Here is a 19,700-nt window from a genome sequence, read left to right as displayed (position 1 = left end):
GGTGGTCACGAAGCGTGTGCATTTACGGGTTTGTGTGTGTGTGTGTGTGTGTGTGTGTGTGTGTGTGTGTGTGTGTGTGTGTGTGTGTGTGTGTGTGTGTGTGTGTGTGTGTGTGTGTGTGTGTGTGTGTGTGTGTGTGTGTGTGTGTGTGTGTGTGTGTGTGCAGTAGAGGAAAAAGAGGACCCGAGGAACGGACTGGCCCGCGGCCTGTACATCCCCTGTCCAGATCACTACAAAAACTACTGCGTCCACGGGGATTGTCAGTTCCCCAGTATCCTGGCCCAACCCTCCTGCAGGTACACCACACACACACACACACACACACACACACACACACACACACACACACACACTGATAGTATTGCTTTATTTATGAGGACTAGAGGGGAGCGGAAATATAGAAAATGATACTGATATTGTATACTGATATTACAAGGTGAGGAGCAGGCGCATTCTCCAACCAGAGTTTACCTGAGGTCATTGCAGTCACACCAAATGGTTTGCATCGTAAGCGCTGACGCTTTCAGAACGCCCTTTTTTTAAAATTTTAAGAAAATGTCTTCATTTCCCACTAAGAAGTAGGCCTGTCCCTTTTTTTTTTTCCCAAACATTACATTTGAACGAATATCTAATGACATGCAGGGTTGTTTTTTTTCTCGAATTAATTCGAACCTCCACGCCGCGTTTCCAGCAGTCGGGTTTTTGTCATTTGCATCACAGTAATACCTTTCTACCGCACTTTTCCGTCATATGGTGACAGTCAAAGCCTCCTAAAGCCAAGTCTGTATAATAGGCATTCAGACGAGGCTGTGCACCTGATGTTGGGTGGCGACTTCAACAAACAGCAATATCTTTGTCAGTTACTTCCACGGTGCAGAACCCAAAATACTTCCACACACTGCTTCTCGGACGTTTCAGCGTGGCGTTCGTCCGCTCTGCGCGGCTTCGCTCGCTCGGGTCCTCCATTTTACCTTCGTCTGATCAACAACTAATGATCATATAGGGTGAAAAAGGGGGCTACACATTTGCGAGAGTGCTGTCTGCTGGATGACAAGGCAAATTACTTCAAAACAGTCTCCTGCGCGTATCGACTGGAAATTTTAAATTCGGTCGCTAAAGTTGGAAGAGTAATTATGTCCGAATGAATGCTCAAAACTCTGGTAAAAAGTAAGAAGTGAACTAACCAAACACTGCTTCTTAAATGTAATACAATTTTAAATAATACAGGGAATTGGGACTTTTAAAATGAACTCAATCGACTTAAATTGCTAGAAATCAATAATGTTATATTTATAATAGCTATTATGGGCGGTGCATGTAATCTTATGTAGCAATCAATCAAACTATTTTTTTTTATTTTTTTTTATTTTTTGCAGTGTAATTCTGACAACCTGAGCATAAAGCAAGAGAACTGAGACTGATTCTGTCTTTTCACCACATATTAGTTGATCCCCTCTGTCTCATCAGCACACACTGAAGGAGAGCTTGTAATGTAAGGCAGCTAATCAGCTGTAAAATTTAGCAATTGCTAGGCAAGTGCCAGAGCCCATTTTTTTTTCTTTTTTTTAATCAGGCTTGTTTATTTGGACTGAATATGAGCCAGTGTGCTGAGAGGGGGAAGTGTTTGCGATCCCTCCTGCTGTAGCGGTGGGCCGGGCTGTTGACCAGTCAAATATGCTGCACTGCTTCGGATTAATCCCACGTTGGATTTCTCACAGCTTAATGAGGACGCTGGTGTGTTTCCTTCCCCGTGTGTTTTGATCCGAGGCCCTGTTCTGCAATATGCGAGGCTCCGTCTCCGATCACACCTCCTGTTGTGGTCCACATATGTGGAGCAGCACAAAGTGGAAAAGGGGGCGTGTGCGTTTTTCTCCCGGAGGCCGAGGGAAGTCAGGCGTCCTCGTTATTCTCACACTGTGGTGTCCATTTTAATAAAACACTTGAACAGTTGCGTAATTCCTCGGTGCCGTTTCTGCCGTCTCTCCTCCGTAGCGCTCCATTTGTATTTGAGTGACGCCGTGTCTTTCCAAACGTCCCGTCGGGTAAATGTTTGGTGAAACGTCGTATTGTAGTGCTTTTTTCCGCTGATGTACGCGCATTGGGGGGTGAAGCCACGTGGAGTTTGCTTTCTTTGGTAAAAAAAAATAAAAAAATTCAATGATTAACCAATCAAATGAGGCTATAGCCATGTCACTTCCAAACTGTGATTGATCAAGAAGCCAGTCACATAATAGCGTGTCGTCAATGTCATTGAATAACGGGCGGACATTTGGGAGTTTTACTAAACCGCCATTAGAGCAGATGTCCGATGGAAGATGGAGAAAGATGTCCGCATGGACTGGCTAGCTGGTAGCGCTAAACAAGTCTATTTTGCTCTCCGTGTCTTCTTCCCCAGAGATCAGAGGCCACCGACACCACTTGGGCACAAATGCCATCAGCGGTGAGCCCGCGGTTAGACAGCTGGATTGTTCTGCATTGTCCTCGTTCTGCTGCACCCATCGTACGAAGGCAAAAACAGTTCCAAAAGAAGGAAAAGGATTTGATCAATTGGAAGATATACAGAATCGGGAGGTGTGCTGATTAACAGATACAGACTCTGCCCATGTGTCACTGCTCTGACACAGCTGTCCCATTCGCACAGAAATGTAACAACAACAGCACCACGAGTAGGAAGACACGTCTGCAGGGTTACATATTGTTGTCTGGCGAGAGGCACAACTTCAACACAAAGCAACACAAATCTGCAGATGTGGCGGTTTAATTGAATTTGTACGAGGAGGATAGAAACCGTTGATGAAGTCGCTTCGGTGACCGAATCAATTACCAGTTATACGACGCTGTTCCTCTCCTCTCTTTAACTCCCCCGCATCTTATGTCATAAATGGTCGAATCGTTAAACCGTGTTTGCTTCGACGCACCACAAGAATAAAACGGGACAAAAAAAAAAAAAAAAAAAAAAAAGAGAGCGAGCTGCGTTCACGAGCCGCTGTAAACCCGACCGCCTCAGACCAGTCTGATTGCGTGCGGCAGCGAGCGCGCCTGCCGCCGTTTACATGTGACGTAACAGAGGCGAGCGCAGCGGACAGTGGCGCGTAAGTGACCTCCGCGCCCTGGTGTCGCTCCGCCCCAATCGGAGAGTGCAGATTTATCAACGTGCAGGATCTGTCCCGTTGCCTTCGGATGGCTGAAGGGCTTTGATGAACTCGAGCAGAAAACTTAAGAGCAGCTGTTGATCATAGATACCGCAAAGAATCACTCCTATTCAATTATAGATAAAACCCGGAGTGATTCGCTGGCTCCGCCGCTTCAACGTTTCACATTAAATGTTAATTTTTTTTTTTTTGATGCGGATTCTAACACCTCTACTAGTCGGAGCGTGATTAATTTGAATGATTTATGTATGTTTGAGGCAATGTTCTGTTATTGCTGCGATGTAACTTGGAATTCTTGCTCACGGAGGTTGTAGCTTCCCGTCATACTCTGTTAGCGACAACAGGAGCGGTCTCTGAACGTTTTGATTGCCCTTCATGTATAAACACGTTTAACAATGAGCCGTCACATGTGGTTATCAAACCATTTTAACAGTTGTGACTGTTACAATACATGGAATCAAAGCAGTACATTTTAGAGTTTATTGTACACACTGACATCGCCGTAATAACACAGTAAACTCCAAAGGGACTTTGCTCACTATAGATAACAATTAAAAAAAAAAAATGTTTTCAATTTTTCATTTACCCCAAGCGTCTTATTCTGCACAATAAACATTTCATATTGACTCTTGCCAAAATACACCCTGACATAATATAGTTTCTTTGATATCTGAATATTGGCCAATAAAATTGTCTGGCTGATATATCAGGCTCTAGTTTTTTTCATTCAAACTCATTTTAAGTGTGAAAGTTAATGTCTAGTCGATGGCCGTCATGGAGCGTTCAGAATTTAAGGGCTAAAAGAATGTTTCTTTGTGTCTGCTGGAGCTTTCAATATGAAGCCAATAACTTCATAAGATTTTAATCCTATGAGGAAAGAAGGAGCTTCAAATGTCCTTGTAAGGATTTTTTTTTTTTTTTTTTATCAGATTTAGTCCTTATAAATACAGAAATGCACAAAAACGCAACAACCTGACACTTCACACACGCACATTTTCACACACACAGCTACATACTCACTGAGGAGCAGCCGCACAGGTGCGAACGACAGTATGGAAAGCGCACACACATTGTGACTGTGAATACGCTGGAACGCAGGCTGCATAGACACGCATTTACATAAAGGCACCGTGAGGAATGATATTAAAACCTACCACCCACACACACACACACACACACACACACACACACACACACACACACAGCGATATGTGCTGCTCAGGTCTGCCATCTTTGTACAGCCTGATAGTGCAGCAGCATCAGCCAGGGGGTCCTGGTGTCTCTCACTCCTCCTATCTCTCTCTCTCCTCTCTGGATGGTCCCAGCTCGCCCAGCAGATGGTCTGCTTGCATACAGAGCAGTGCTGATCAGACAGGCGCTGTGAAGGGACTCTGCTGCCCCCTGCAGGCTGTATGTCGGTGTGAGGCTGTTTTCTAATGTGTGTGTGTGTGTGTGTGTGTGTGTGTGTGTGTGTGTGTGTGTGTGTGTGTGTGTGTGTGTGTGTGTGTGTGTGTGTGTGTGTGTGTGTGTGTGTGTGTGTCTCTACATGTGTGTGTTTAGAAACATAGCACAACCCCCAAACAGAACAAGGTTGCAATGTTCATCTCACACAGTCAGGTCAAAAGGAATGTGAAGGAGAGTGTGTGTGTGTGTGTGTGTGTGTGTGTGTGTGTGTGTGTGTGTGTGTGTGTGTGTGTGTGTGTGTGTGTGTGTGTGCGCGCGCACGCGTGTGCAAGCAGGTGTTGGTGGGTAACAACCTCCCCAGAGACAGGAAGTGCAGGTAAAGGGGGAGAGAGAGAGAGAGAGAGATTAAAAGGGGGACCGTTTTAGCTCGTCTCTGAGGACAAAGATCATCTCCATTAGTCTCTCTTTCTGTGTGTGTGTGTGTGTGTGTGTGTGTGTGTGTGTGTGTGTGCGTGTGTGTGCGTGTGTGCGCGCGTGCGTACACGAGTGTGCGCACACTCTCAGATTGCGTCCACGCTAAACTAGGAAAATATGAAAACACCAGCTTCCACTGCAATTTGAGGCTTCTTCCAAAAACACATCTGAATTATTGATGGCTCCGTTGCCAAATCGCAGTCATCGATTTTTTTTTTTTTTTTTTTTTTTACTATTTTCTGTTAATTCCGACGTGACGAAACGGAAAACCTCGTGTTTGGGTGCCAAAAACGTTGTATTCATACCTGACGCGAGGTGTCGATAACCGTTCCGCCACAGCCGTCTGTCTGCAGTGGTTTTGATCCGCGTTGGATCTCACCCACCGACAGCAACACAAGATGGACGCGTCGCACACGGTTCAGACCGCGTCACGCGATAATACTTTTTTTTTTTCCCCCGCTGAAAAGAACAAACGCGGCTCGACTCTACGCGCTTTTTTTTGGTTTGTTTTGTTTCGGTTGTCTGCCGTCCGCGGATGGTTGGTTGGTTGGTTGGTGGTCGGTATCTCCCCCGTCCGGGGGGGTTCCGGGCGACCCCAGCCGACACCAAAAACGAAACGTGAAAACACGTTTTGTGTCCCATCGCCTTCTTGATTGGAGCAGTTTGTTTGCAGGTAGATCGAAGTCTCCTCAAACATTCTGACGGTTCGCGCCCGGCGAGCGCTCCGGCGAAGCCGTCCTGGTGTCCAACTCCCTCCAGAGTTCGGAGTAGAGCTCGCCCGCTGAGGTGTTGGGACGAACACGACCGAGGTCCTGCGTCAGAGGCACGGAGCCCGCGCTGAGCTTCAGCAGCACGTTTTGCCCGCGTAAATGTCCTACTGTAGGAGCGAAAGGTGATTTTTGTTGAAGTGATTTTGTGCGGGGTCGCCGTAGTAACGAAACAAAATTCAGAACGGTGCCCGATACCAAAAGCGAGCGGAGTCGAGCGGATTCGAGCCGGTACCGTCAGTGGAGATGTGGCTCCACGGTCCCGGCGGGAACGCTTCTTTACGTTCCTTTATCTCCTTCTTATCTTCACTGCTAACTCGTCTCCTGATGTCACCGTCTTGCAGGAGAAAACTCGAGCAGCCCAAACCGACCAATCACGGCCCGGAACGGCCTGCGGTGTCGAGCGGGTTTCTCTTGCAACGCTGTTAACAACTTAACTCGCATCTATAATTCCTGCATTAGTGCGGCCGGGCGCCCAGAGCGCAAGACACAATTACACATTTCCTGCCACAGACACACTCACACTCCTTACATGGTTTTTTTTTTTTTTTTTTTTTTTTTTTATTCCGCCGCAAGCCCCATCAGTCATGTTCGTCTAAAAACGGTCACAGCAAAGCAGAAGTAGTCACCACGCTGTCGGAGAAACGCAGCGCTCCGCCCCAATGTCTTTATCAAACACGACCTGACGTTTCAATTAGAAATGTGGAAATAATTAACCTGTCGCATAGTGCTAAGAAATTTTTTTTTTCTCTCTCTCTCTCTCTTTTTCTCCCCACTCGTGTGCGCGTGATCTCAGCTGTCACTCGGGTTTTCGGGGCCCCCAGTGTGACATCAAAGAGTACAACGTGCTCTATGTGGTGCCCGGCTCGGGCAAACTGCACTACGTCCTCATCGCCTCGATCATCGGAGCGCTCCAGGTGGTCATCATCTGTGTGGTGGTGCTCTGCATTACCAGGTGAGTCATGCCCTATCACACACACGCGCACGCACACACACACACTAACACTAACACACACACACACACACACACACACATACACTAACATAGCCTACTAATGAGACTGGGAGCAATATTTTCCCATGTTGTGTGTGTGTGTGTGTGTTTGGGAGTCTGAGCCTGGAGGAAACCGGCAGAAAGGTCACCTAGCTTTTTCACCATGGAGAGAAAGTGCTGTCACTTTCCCCGAGGGCGCACACACACACACACACACACACACACACACACACGCACACACACGCACACATCTGAAAACATGCAGCGTGTGCGTACAAGCGCAGATACACAGAGATATCCGCGTAGGCAAGCGTACACACTTGGGTTTCAACCAGGCTTTTCTTAAAAAAAATTGTATTAACAATAAAAAACACACACACACACACACGCACGCACGCGCGCGCGCGTACTGTGTAGCTCGCGGCTCGCCTGCCTCTGGCTGACCTAAGCAATTTATGACATTTAATAAAAGATTTTTTTTAAAAGAGTTTTCGGCCGAGACAAAACTACTCCGCCGAACAAAGGAGGAGGAGGAGGAGGAGGAGGAGGAAGAGGAGGAGAGGACAAAATGAGGGAGCGAGCGGTTGTAAAGGGGCCGGGTGAGAGGGTAAGGAGAGAAGATAAAGAAGCGAAAAGAGAATTTATAACACAGCTACAGTAGCACTGAAGTGTCCTGCGGCTCAGAGATATCCATTTAACACACGCGAAAAAGAAAAAGAACACACCTCGGCCTTGTAGAAGTTCATTATACAACACTCGTTACAGTGACCCGACACAGACTTACATTTCAGTGGTTCGTGCTGCATCTCTGCAGCCCGTGTTTTGTGTTTTATGAATGTTGCTGAAGTTCTGTGCGATTTCTCGGTATTGTAAAGATTGACCATTTCGTTGAAGGACAAACAGGTGGTGGTGGAAAAGATCGTCTCTGCGCTTCGCCTCCTGTGTCTGACATTCTGCCGCATCTTAGAAAAGGTCTAATCGAAAAGGATTTCCCTGCAAAAGACCTGCGTTGCCGCCACATTATTCTATATTTTATCCTGCTGCTATTATACACAAAGAACTGAGAAGAAGAAAAAAAAAAAAACACCAACAATGTGTTCGTTCGGGTCTCAAAACCAGGGGGTTCCTATGACGGGCCAAAGATGTATCCGGATGGAGGGCCGGGGCCCAAATATATACATCTGTGTTATGTGAAATTACGTTTTATTAAAATGTAATGTATTTGACTGAAAATCAACACCCCAAATCTAAGATGTAATTTCAGAGTACTGAGAGCGCCACTCTTTAATCTGCAAAACTGTTGTCTCGCCGTCGTGTTTCGTTCGGCTCAAAATGTTCTGACTTCTCTGTCGTTGTTTCTCCCAAAGATGTGAAAGGTTTGAGGGGAAAAAAAAAAAAAAAATGCACGTTACATGAACCAAAGGGGAAGACTTTTTTTAAAGTGCTATTTTAAATTAAGCCTACGATTCATTTTTTTTGAATGACTATTTAAAAAGTCTTAAACTCTTAAGAACAAACTAATTGGAGAAGTCCACCGTGACATCGTCGTTGGTTTGAGAGCCGCGGGTTTTTCATTTCAGTCGTTGTCGTCTTTTTTTTTTTTTTTTTTTTTTGGAGCCACGAGTGACGTATATCATTATATATATAGAAATATATATAGATTAATAAATCTTCTTGTGTCCCTCCCTCCCCTCCATCTCTGTACAGGAAGTGCCCACGGACCAACAGGATCAACCGGCAGAAGCAGAACAATGTCCACTTCAGTTCAGAGAACACCATGCGCGCCTCAACTCGACTCATCTGAGCCCGGACAACACCGGACAGACTGTCCCCCCACCCCCCCCCCACCCCCCCACGTCCACGTTGCTGAGCGCTGTGGCGTTAGATGTCCCGATGTCCATCCGCCCCCTCCCTCCTCCTCCTCCTCTCCCTCCTCCCCCTCCCTTTGTAGGCCAATAACCCTGAAAATTTAGCATCTGCTTCCCCTCACTCCTCGCCCCCTCTCTCCCAGTATGAACTCATAGAAACGCCCGCGGAGGACGGTGGCAAACCAGAGACAAGAACTCGCACGTTCAGAGGGGGGGGGGGGGGGTAATGTCGTCATCGGTAACCAACCCCTCCATCCCACCCCCCCCCCAACCCCTCCCCGTCGTCCTCCAGTTGCCGATGTGTGTCCTTGCACCTTTTTTCTGAATGGCTTTTCTGAAAATCCATAAGGTCCTGGTGGGAGGGGGGGGGGGGGGGGGGGGGGGGGTAAGGGAGGGACTGAGGATACTGAATGTGTGCGTGCGCGCGCGCGTGTGGATGTGTATTAGACGTGTGCGCTTTGGTAGAGGCAGGCTAGCCGGTGTCTGTTGTTTGTAGATGGGGGGGGGGGGGGGGGGGTTACAAGCAAACCTGGGTTAGTGCAAAGCAGGGTAGCGGTCTTTAAACGAGGTGCGGTGTCGGTCTGGGAGGCGGGCGGGGGAGGGGGGGCGGGGTGTTTCGGGGGCTACACGTGATGCCTTTGCACCTTGTGTTATAGGAGACCTTTGACAGAGGGCACAATGTTATTATAGAGCTCTCCGTTCGGTCGTGACGGTGACGTCAGCTACTGTATCTTGGGTTCTATTTCCAATAGTTATTACTACGTTGTCTTGATGGGGTCATTTTTCTGTAAATGTAAATAAATAATTTATATCACGAAATGTAACGCGCCCGTGTCTGTCTGCGTTTGTGAGCGGAGGTAATGCTCACTCCGATCATGTTGTTTAATCGTGCGATTTGACGGCGACGGTGGACGTGACGTCATCGGGGGCACCAACATCATGCAAGTGGTTGTAATTCTTTCACATGAGTATACGCCGAGTTCATTTTGTGCTACTTAGAAACCAACAATCTAGTTTACGATTATTTTTGCTTTTTCAGTTGTGCAATTGAGTAAAGAACCTTTATTCAACTACTTATTTCAAAGAGTAATAAATTACAATATACCTAATGGTGTCTAAAAGTCTGAGACCACATCAGAAATCTGTAGTTTTTGTTTTTTTTACATGTAAACCTCGAAATAGTCCGAAAAATTTGACGATTTAGAATCATTTTAAAATACGAGAAGTGGTAAATATTTCAGATTCTGCACTATTTCTAGTTCAAAAATCGAATTGAAGCTAATTTGCAGCATCACGTTAACTCCTTTGTACAAAACATCGGACTTCCTTGCCTTCCACTGAAACGGCGTTCGGGTGACACAGGTGGATTTGATCAAGTCATCAGAGGTTTGTTCGATTCGTTCAAATTGCAGCTACCTGTTATAAATACGACTTCAGCAGAACACCACCGACTAAGTTATGGTAGTTGGGAACATGGACTGAAGATTTCTAAGTTGTATCCAAAGCACAAAGAGGACAGACCAAAAGTGAGGACACCATCAGGAAATCAATACATCAAGCTTTGTTCGATGAGAGATGCATAAATAAAACCTCATCAGAGATTTGATAAATTAAGAACCCAATCAGGAAGTCCTGTCAAAAGAGCGGTCTGGTCGTGGTCTCGGAGGACGAATATTGTCTAAACCACTTCTCAGGAAGGGAAACGAGGTCAAAACACTCAAGGTGGGCTCAGGCTTACGAGCAAAAATGGAGTAAATGGAAAAAATAAAACTGTGTTGTTCCGATGAATCAAAGTTAGATATTTATGGCAGCGACAGAAGGTTTTATGGAAACAAACCCACTGAAATATTGTGGAGGGAATATTAAAGTCTGGAGTTGGACACCTGCTCTGATCCGACCCCACTCTGACCGAGGACAAGCAGCACTTCAATCCTCCAGAGACACACTCCACTCTCTGGTTTGCGTCTTTGCAGAGAAGGACTCGCGCTGCAGAAGAGGAAGGGACCCAAAGCACCTCAGCTGACCCCCACTGAACATTTATGGAGGCACGTTAGGACACAGAAAGACAAATGTTCCTGACAAGAGACAAAACTCCTTATCAGATCATACTGGGGGTAACGTCAGGTCGAACAAGCTTCACGCAGCTCGAGCGCTGCCGTCTTTATAGCCAAACGGAGGCAGATCAAACGCTTTATTCTGAAATTCATGCACATTTTATTAGAGATTCCGTTTTATTAACTGAAATAGTAAAGCTGATATTATCATTCCTGCTGAAATTTATTTTATTAAATTAAAAAAAACATGCAAAATAGAAGCATTGTCACTGGTCGATTTAGATTTTTGGACCCCACTGTTTAGATTAATGCTTCTTAGTCAATTATATTTCATAGCTATTGCAGTTATTGATGAGTTACTTTAAAATAAGTTGATGTTTTATGATCTTTACAGTATGGGTATGTGAGTTTGGTTCCATCCACTTTGACAAACTACAACAGTACCTGCGACTCGGGAAATGAATCCCAATAATTTTAACACTTTAACACTAACATGAGCCATTTTATTTATTGAGTACTTTTACTTTTGATGCACAAGTCATACTTAGATTGATTTAAAATACATTTACAGTATAGAAATGTGATTTTAATTGTGTTTTTTACAGTGATGCTTACTTTTGCCCTGGTATCTGAATATTATCTGCAACACTGAAAATATTTTCAGCACTGTTTTCATAACCTCACATGCAGGTCTTAACTAAGTCCATTTTGTAATTCAGTACAAATCTAAGGTACTTATACTTTTGAATATTTCCATTTGGTGCTACTTTCTGCTTACACTGATACATGTCAGCAGGATATAGTGTACGTTTTACTAATGTATTTGCCAGCTTTACTTTCTTTTAAGATGATTTCACACAATTGATTTGAAAAAATGTTAAAGTACAACATTGTTAAGGATTAAACCAGTGGTTTCCAATTTTCTACGGCTCCTGTCGTCTTTCAAAAAGCAGTGTAGTCAGGGTCACATTTCAGATGTCTGATTCCTTGACAGCTCCACCAAATAGTGATTTTTCCCTCTAAACTCGTCACGTGGTTTTATTTCAAAGAAATGTTCAAATGACCAAATATCTCATCAAAAGTCAAAGATTAGAACAGATTTGTGGAACTTTTTTTCGATTATTATTTATTTTGTCTTTTCTCTCCCAGTAACCGTCTGACTATCCCTCAGATTGATCTGCTGTCCCAAAACAGGATATAAAACAGGAAGTAGTTTAAACTGATGCTTCACTATTAAAAAAAACCTTTGCCATAGTCTATATATAGTATCAGTCAGAGGGACTAAAGCAGTACTTTCACTTTTAACTACATTTTGCTGCTAATACTTCAGGCCTCTATTGTCTACTTTTGCTTAAGCAGAATTTGTATTTGAGAGCACAAGGTGAGGACCTGGTACATATAGGCTCATTACACAACCCCATCAGGTTGATGGAGACCAAGTGCAATTTATGCGCAAAATACCAAGATCAATCATTTCTCCAGATTGTCCTGGAGTCTGTCGTTGCGCTTGTTAGAAAGTAGAGTAAGGTCTTAAATACCTGTTAGTATGCCCAACTAGATATAGGGAATAGTTGCAGTGTCGGATATTGAGCGCCACTAGATGGTGCTGTTGTCACCATAACGGCATAGCGGGGCCCCACCGCACTCTGGTTCACAGCTGCTTTTATTGCTAACATAGTGAAAGAGGAACTGGCATGAATATCTTGACGGTTTCATTACCAGCTCATAGGCATTGTTCGCGGACTTAGTGTGTCCGTATGTCATATATTGTATATCGGTTGTCGTGGCCGAGTGGTTAAGGCGATGGACTAGAAATCCATTGGGGTCTCCCCGCGCAGGTTCGAATCCTGCCGACAACGGATTTTTTTTATTTTCAGATACCGGTGTTCCTTGATGATGAGACGATCTCAGTATATTTCCTGTCTCGAGACGACATTGAACTCAGCCAGCCATCAAAAACGATTGCAGACTTTTTAAAATGGCATTTGCCTGAAGTCTTTCTGTTTATTCAATTCTTGGATGTAACTACGTACATTTATGCAAGCACAATTTGAGGTTTACTCGTAGCCTTCTTTTACTCTACATTTCACTTACCGTGATCGATTTGTAAAAATTTGATGCATTATAGATTAAACTACCGAATAAATAGGCAACTACTCTCTTCCAACATTATAGGAATGCTGCATACAACAATAACCCACGTTAACTTCGAGTGATCAGCTGCCAAACAAGTCCTCATGAATCCTAACAAGGTCCTAACAGATCCCGACATTTCTTTAACAAAGTCCTAACAATTCCTATCAAGGTCCTAACCGATTCCTAAAATTCTTAACTCTGATCTGAACACTGCTAACAGAGGAGGCTTAAAGACTTTCAGTTTCTAACAAATGATTGTTTGATGTTCGATCAAACCAGTGTCTTGACTCACCATGTGAATCTCTGCTAATTGGATGTGATTACTTTGGGGAAACGATTAAATGTAAATGTGCATATCATTAGGTATACAACAATAGTAAATTGTTTGATTAAATTTGTGTTAGTGTGGGTACCACAAATCACTCTGCTTTTGCCTTTGTAATTTAAAATTTCAACACTGAAAAATGCATTTTTATTTCATCGATTGTGGTCTCGATTTGTTTCACAGTGTGTCTTCAAAATTAATTGGATTTCTTGTCAGACCGAGAAAAAAATAAAAATTCCCTCAGCTGAGCAGGTTTGGTCAATACATACAATAAAGAGAGTTTAGGAATCGGAAAGTGACAGTCCTGACAGTTTTAGCTACCACAGATTAATGTGTCAGTAAATATATCAAAAATAATGCCATATAAGAATCTAAAATCTATTCTGCATGATAAGTACTTTCCCTATTGATGCATTAATTGTTTTAATGATACTTATGTACTTTTGCAGAAGTACAATGTGATATTGCAGGTTGTTTTTTTTACTAAACAAAACAACATTTTTTTCAAGCACTGCTAATAAAACCATCTAACAGCCACTGTTCGCAGAGTAAATCGACGTATTATCTGTTCTCTTAAAGAGAGGACAGGGTGCACTATACCACACATAGTGCTCACGATTTCATCCAGCAGCTACAAACTGGATGAAGAACATCAAAGTCACGTTATAATGAGAAACACCACGACATTAATAATTTTGGAGTCGTGCCCAGGTTCACTCCCGGGTCATTTCCTCAGACTTTTATGAAGTTCCCAGCCTTTCTAATGGACCTGTCGGCGTTTCCGGGCAGGTATGTGTTTATTTTTCTGAAGGGCAGATACCTCGTTTTTTTTTGTTGTTGTTGTTTTTTTAATTAACCACTTAACAACCAGGCTTTGGCAATTATCACAGAAAATTCAGGAAATGAAGCCTTCGGGGCTGACGGTGATTACTGTCTACAGACATACGAGTGTTTACGCAGTATCAGCGTATGCAGACGATATCCAACATTATAGCGCCTCTATTTCCTTTATATTCTCACCTGCCGCTGCAGCCCTGGAGCTCCTTAAACCCATTAGAAAATTCCTGCCAGGTTTTTTTAGAACTGACATCCCCGATGGAGAATGCCTCGTCCCGCAGTGCACACTTTCACCTTCCTCTCCCTCCTCTCCCCTTCCTCCTCCAAATTAGAAAATCTAAAGTTACAGTCCCCCCCCCGCAGCTCAACGCGCTATTTGTACACGCGTCTGTGTGCGTCTGCACCCGGCGAGACCCAGTCAGAGTAATCCTGTCAGTTTCCTGTCTTCTCCTGCCGGGTTCGGCTGAAATCCAGTGGGATCGAGGCCAGGGAGGAGCAGGAAGGAAATTTCCGTGAACGTCTGAGTATTTGCTCCCATCTGAGGGCCGAGGAATGTGGTGAACGTTATCACTGATAACCATAAGGTCATCCCCGCCGTGATTACTTTTACTTACTTTGAGTTTACACTCCTGGGCGCTTCATTTATGTTCAGTCTCACACGGGTACTTAAAACTAGATGTCGCGCAGCGTCAACGAGGCTGTAAACTCCTAATAAATTTTTTTTAAAAACAGTTTGACAGTTTGCTGCTGTTATTGATCGTGCCCGTCATAATAATATGAAATCTGCTGACGTCTCGTACGTCGGTCGATGCTGCTGATCTAACTACGTTTCGTTTGGAATCGCACTGTATTTGCACGACCGCACGCTGATGCCAATCCATGCTAATGCTCGCTTTGCTACACTTGCAACAGTAATGGTAAATTACAGGCTGTGAATGTCAACATTATTACTGAAGTACACCGCAATTAAAACAGTCTTTAGCTCATGTTTATGTTGTCTTGTAATAACAGCGGGCTTGATAATGAGCAGTTGAGTTCTCGTCATGCAGAGTTATGAGGCATGCTGCAAGCTGCGGTGTGTTCGAGGACACAGAGCAGCTACAGTGGAGAGATTTAATAAGTTATTTAGTCCATCAACTGATCAAACTGGAGAAGCAGAAACAAACCGAGAGAATAAACACACCGAGACAAAAACTCAGGGAGGTTCGTCATTTGGCTAAAATGCCATCTAATGGCGTCGATCCGCATAACCCGACCGCAGTGGAGTGCGGTCTAAAGTTTCATACTTTAATATTACCAACTACTTTGTTTACGCTTGCTACGAGCTCCGAAAAGGCTCCTGTCCCCACCCTCCTTTCTCTTTCAAACTTTGCAAAAGACCTGTTACACTTAGTTTGGTTTCCTCCTCTGTGCTGCTTTCACTTTAGCGGGGGTTGTGGAGGAGGAACACGCTGTACCGGTGCTGTTTCTTGGACGCAACTTCAAATTTAATGTGATTACAAAGTACACTCGACACAACCGAAGGCTGTTTCCGTTTTCAACACGCGACCGAGCGCACGGGAAATAAAACCTCGTATGCACATTCCCAATCTCGGACCGAGATAGGCACTCACCGTTGGAATCTGGCACCTTTCTTAGAGAAACATAACTCTGCTCCTTATTTTAGACAGCACGCTTGAACGCGCTGGCTTGTTTTGCAAGGCATGCAAATGTAGATAATGCGCGTACCACTAAATGATCAAATTCCCTCTTTTGAATAGATCATCCCTGGGAGATTACCGCCAGTGTGAAGAGAAGTGATGTGTTAAACCACAGCGAAATCAAACCATTTTGCCAGGAGGCGCGTGTCTGTCTTTCAGAAACCCTCACTTTGGGAACCATCAAGTTGAATGACTGACCAGCAGAGCCCTCGCATTGATTTTACAATCAACAAACTGCACCTGAACTCCTCTTGATGGGAAGCGTTAGCCCATTGGTTTGAAAATTGATGGTGCTGTACACATGAAAACATACACACACACCAGCAAACAAGCACACGTACACAAGGCATTTCTGAGGGCCTGTGTGTAAAGCTCAACACCTCGGAAATTGGTCCATTAGCTCCAGAATTGATAGCGTCCCAGAAATCACACACACCGCAAAAGAACATAAACGCGCGCACACGCACATACACTCCTCTAGAAAACGTACAAGGCCACCTTTAAGTGAGCGTGTGTCTAACACACGCTGGTCTGTGAAAAAGGGTCATTTAAAGATCCATCGCCATCTGTTTTGGTCCCAGCATGCCATTTTCCCCTCTGTGGGGGCCTTTGATTTAGCGACAAAAGGGTACCATTGCTTTCTTCCTTCCCACTGCGCGACCAGACAGCCAGTCTGAGCTGGCTATACAAATCAAACACTGCCGGGCATCCGTCCGTCGTGTCATCATAGGTATGACCACCTGTGTGGGGCTGTTGTTGGTAATCACAAACATTAGGGATCCCATTTAAAAACTGATTGCGGAGCCTGCTTGTTGTGTCTCTTGCAGATATCACATAACCAGTGAAACTAACCATAAAGTATGAGGAAGCAGGTGAAACATTAGCTCCGAAATGTTTTTTTTTTTTTTTTTTTTCAATCAAACCCCCATTGTGGTTTCCAAACAATAAACCCTATGCATGCGTAATTGTATTTTCTAAATGTGTTAACCAGAGATACAAAGCAGTCAAAGAAAATGCATAAAATGAATCTTATCCAATTGGCCCAGCTTTCAATTTCTTCTTCGTATTGAATCCCGGGATCTTAAAGCTGCGGTAATCATTATGTTACATTAACAGCAGATTGAAGGATGGCGTATGAGTCATTGGGTCACTCATAGTAATGAACCTACAGAGAATTATTGGCACGACTTGACTGCCACCAACAGATCTTTAGATCTTTTTAGATGCTTTTAGCTTCCTGTTTTGGTTTTTGAGCCTGCAAAATCCATTCCCATTAATTGGAATGGATTTGCAGCAAAAGCTGCAAGATATAAAACCCAGTGTCAAGAGTTAATACCATGATGGATTTTACAGATTTGGATATCTCCATCAGGAGTTGGTAGCGTCCAAAAACTGAGCAAACAGAAGAGTGAATGTTGGACTTTGCGTTTTTTTTAAAAGTTAGCATTAACACACAGTACTTATAAGTGGATGACTCAGTGTTTGGTTTTGTGCTTGATCCATTGCCAGACTTTTCCAAAAATACAGATATTTCATCTTTAAATGGGACTAAATATACTGTGCATCTAACAACCTGTACACGGACAGTTACGTAAGAGCAAACTTCCGCAGGAGTATTTCCTCCTTGCCTGTCGAGCATAATGTCTCCGTCTGCGTGTGAGACCATCATCAGAGTCCCCATGAAGTCCGCCTCAAGGGGTTTCAGTTGCATTCTTGTGTCCACATCGAAGGTCTGCGCTTAAGCAAACACGTGTCCTGGAACAACACAAGAGGACGAGGGCGACCACGCCGCCATCGTTCCTAGCTGACAGGTGAATGCGGTTCACAATGACAAGGACGTGTGGAGGAAGAAGAAAGAGAGGGAAACAACAATGCGCGCAGGTGAGAAGCTTTTCCCGCCCGTGCAAAGTGAAACTATCTCCTGTGCTTTTTTTGGATGTAAAAATACATTAATTTAAACTGGTTAGGTGGCCTCTGAAGAAAGAGAAAGGATCGTAATTAGCATAGTTTTATGCAAAGGTTTTTCAAAATAATCCTCCACTGCATGAGAGTGGGTTTCATATTCAAATGAGCTCGTTCATCAACCGCTCAGGGAAAGTTAGTCATCCACGATGACTCGATGCCAAACGCCAACGGTTGCGGCAACGCCACACCCCCCCCCCCCCCGCCGAAGGTTTTGAAGCAACTCCAGGTGGGTTTGGCTGGATACGGAGCTCATTCAGTTGATGCAACTTGCAGCAGCATGTTTGTTGAAATGATGGAATATAATGATGGTTGTTTCTGCTGCACCGGTTTCACCCACTATCTGTTTCAAGAGATGTATTTTTCACTGTTCAAGATTCGATTATCGAGACTTTATTTAGGAAAACGAGAAAGTTACAAACTCAAGTTGACACATTGTATTGCCATTAAAAGAAAATATGATAAGTGACTGTTTTACTTAGGTCATGTACTTGCATTTATTAACCTCCAATGGGCAAACACATCCATTTCTTGTAAAGATGACCATCCACCGGCTCTTCCGAACACTTCTCCAGCCACTGGTGTGCGTGACATAGTTGTTTTTGTTGCACATTCTATCAAATGCAACTGTAGGAAAGTAAAGTAAAGGGCCCTTTACTGAACAGTAAGCGTCGTTATAAAATCGCCAAGGGAAAGTCAACCTTCTGTGGAAATCGTCGAGCACGAACCAGACCATCAGGAACGAGGAAGGAATTCAAGGAAGCAAAAGATAAGTTACAGTAAGAGGAAGACAAAAAAAAAAAGGGGGAAAGGGAGGCATGGAGAAAAAGGGGGAACAGAGGAAAAGGACAGCAAAGGAAAGGACGGGGACGGCTGGAAGAATGACATGATGGGAGCGTCGTTCAATCCAACTCTATCCCGAGGGTGAAAGTGGGAAGAGTCAGAGTTCAAGAGGTCGGAACGAGAGGCTGCACTCTTAATGTCGACGGCAGCGTGTGCGCTCGAAGGGAGGCCGTGACAGAGAGAAGGGTTTGGAAACACCGGGGTTTCGACTTATAGGAGGAAGGAGCTTTGTTTGAGGCGAGTGTGTGTGTGTGTGTGTCTCGCACTTTCACTCGACTCTGACAGCTTTGAAGCTTATTGAGCAAGTAACCTCAAAAAAACAGGTGTTAGCCTTGGATGTCAGGAGGGACTTCTGACTACACTGGTGGCGACAAGGCAGAGCTGTAACAGAAAAGAAGGCAAACTGCGGCTGTCATGTGAATGAAGGTATCATCTTCCTTAAAGGAACAGACACTTTGGGAAATACGCGTATTGTTGCGGAGAGTTAGCTGTCAAATTTGAAGCTGCCTGCAGCCAGTGAGCTCAACCTAGCGCAAAGATGGGAAACAGGGAAATTCACGAAATGAAAATAGAAGCTAAAGAAACAGAGAACGTGGCCTAATAAATGCCGTATATCTTTGAAAACGAGTTACGTGGCGGTGAAGTTCAACAGTGAGAAAAAAAAAAGTCGATGAAATTTGATATCACATTACACACTCGGGGGCACCAGTAGTTCTCTGGGATTCACACACCGGCTTAAACTTTAGACCACAAACAGTTGTTGGGGAGCAGAAGTGGCGTCCTGGGGGAAGAAAGTCTGACCTGGCCTCAACCTCTGGGAACAGACCACCTGGAGGAGCACCCGGAGTGACAGGCACACGGGGAGAGTCGACCAATGGACTCTTTCGATGGTCCGCCGGCCCCTGTGATGGAGCGGCTGACGGGGTTTGTCCCGGTCCGTCCGATAACCAGCACACCACTGTAGAGCCGTGAGGGACATTGGCGTCATAGGGGAGAACCAAAACCGAGTGCCTATAGTTATACTTCGTTCTATATGACAAAAACAAACAAATTAGATAATAATAGTACACTAATAAATACTGATGTTATAATGTGCTGCTAAATGAATCAACTTTAGAGGCGTCGGTTGGCCTATTTTGCCACTTTTGGACAAGCTGTTAGCTCCTGTTTCCAGACTCTGTCTT

General features: G+C 44.5%; 1 protein-coding gene and 1 non-coding gene across 2 annotated transcripts in view; both read left to right on the top strand.

The window, feature by feature from the left end:
* The window catches only part of tmeff2a (transmembrane protein with EGF-like and two follistatin-like domains 2a), a 113,112-nt gene extending 104,093 nt beyond the window's left edge, over positions 1-9,019 (top strand). Inside the window, exons 8-10 of the mRNA XM_069698914.1 lie at positions 167-296; positions 6,594-6,752; positions 8,499-9,019. Coding sequence (XP_069555015.1) covers positions 167-296; positions 6,594-6,752; positions 8,499-8,595 — 386 coding nt within the window. The 3' untranslated portion in view covers positions 8,596-9,019. The remainder of the gene's footprint in view (positions 1-166; positions 297-6,593; positions 6,753-8,498) is intronic.
* A 3,471-nt stretch (positions 9,020-12,490) lies between these two features.
* trnas-aga (transfer RNA serine (anticodon AGA)) lies at positions 12,491-12,572 on the top strand. Its single transcript has one exon. It is a non-coding gene; the product is annotated as a tRNA-Ser (tRNA).
* Positions 12,573-19,700: the final 7,128 nt, after the last annotated feature.

This window comes from Brachyistius frenatus, unplaced genomic scaffold (assembly GCF_029030835.1).
Source record: "Brachyistius frenatus isolate BFR_SWC_R1_liver_20210118 unplaced genomic scaffold, ASM2903083v1 Contig_28, whole genome shotgun sequence".
Taxonomy (NCBI): Eukaryota; Metazoa; Chordata; class Actinopteri; family Embiotocidae; genus Brachyistius; species Brachyistius frenatus.
The sequence above is the reverse complement of the archived record's forward strand: the minus strand, read 5'-3'. Positions and strand labels throughout refer to the sequence as shown.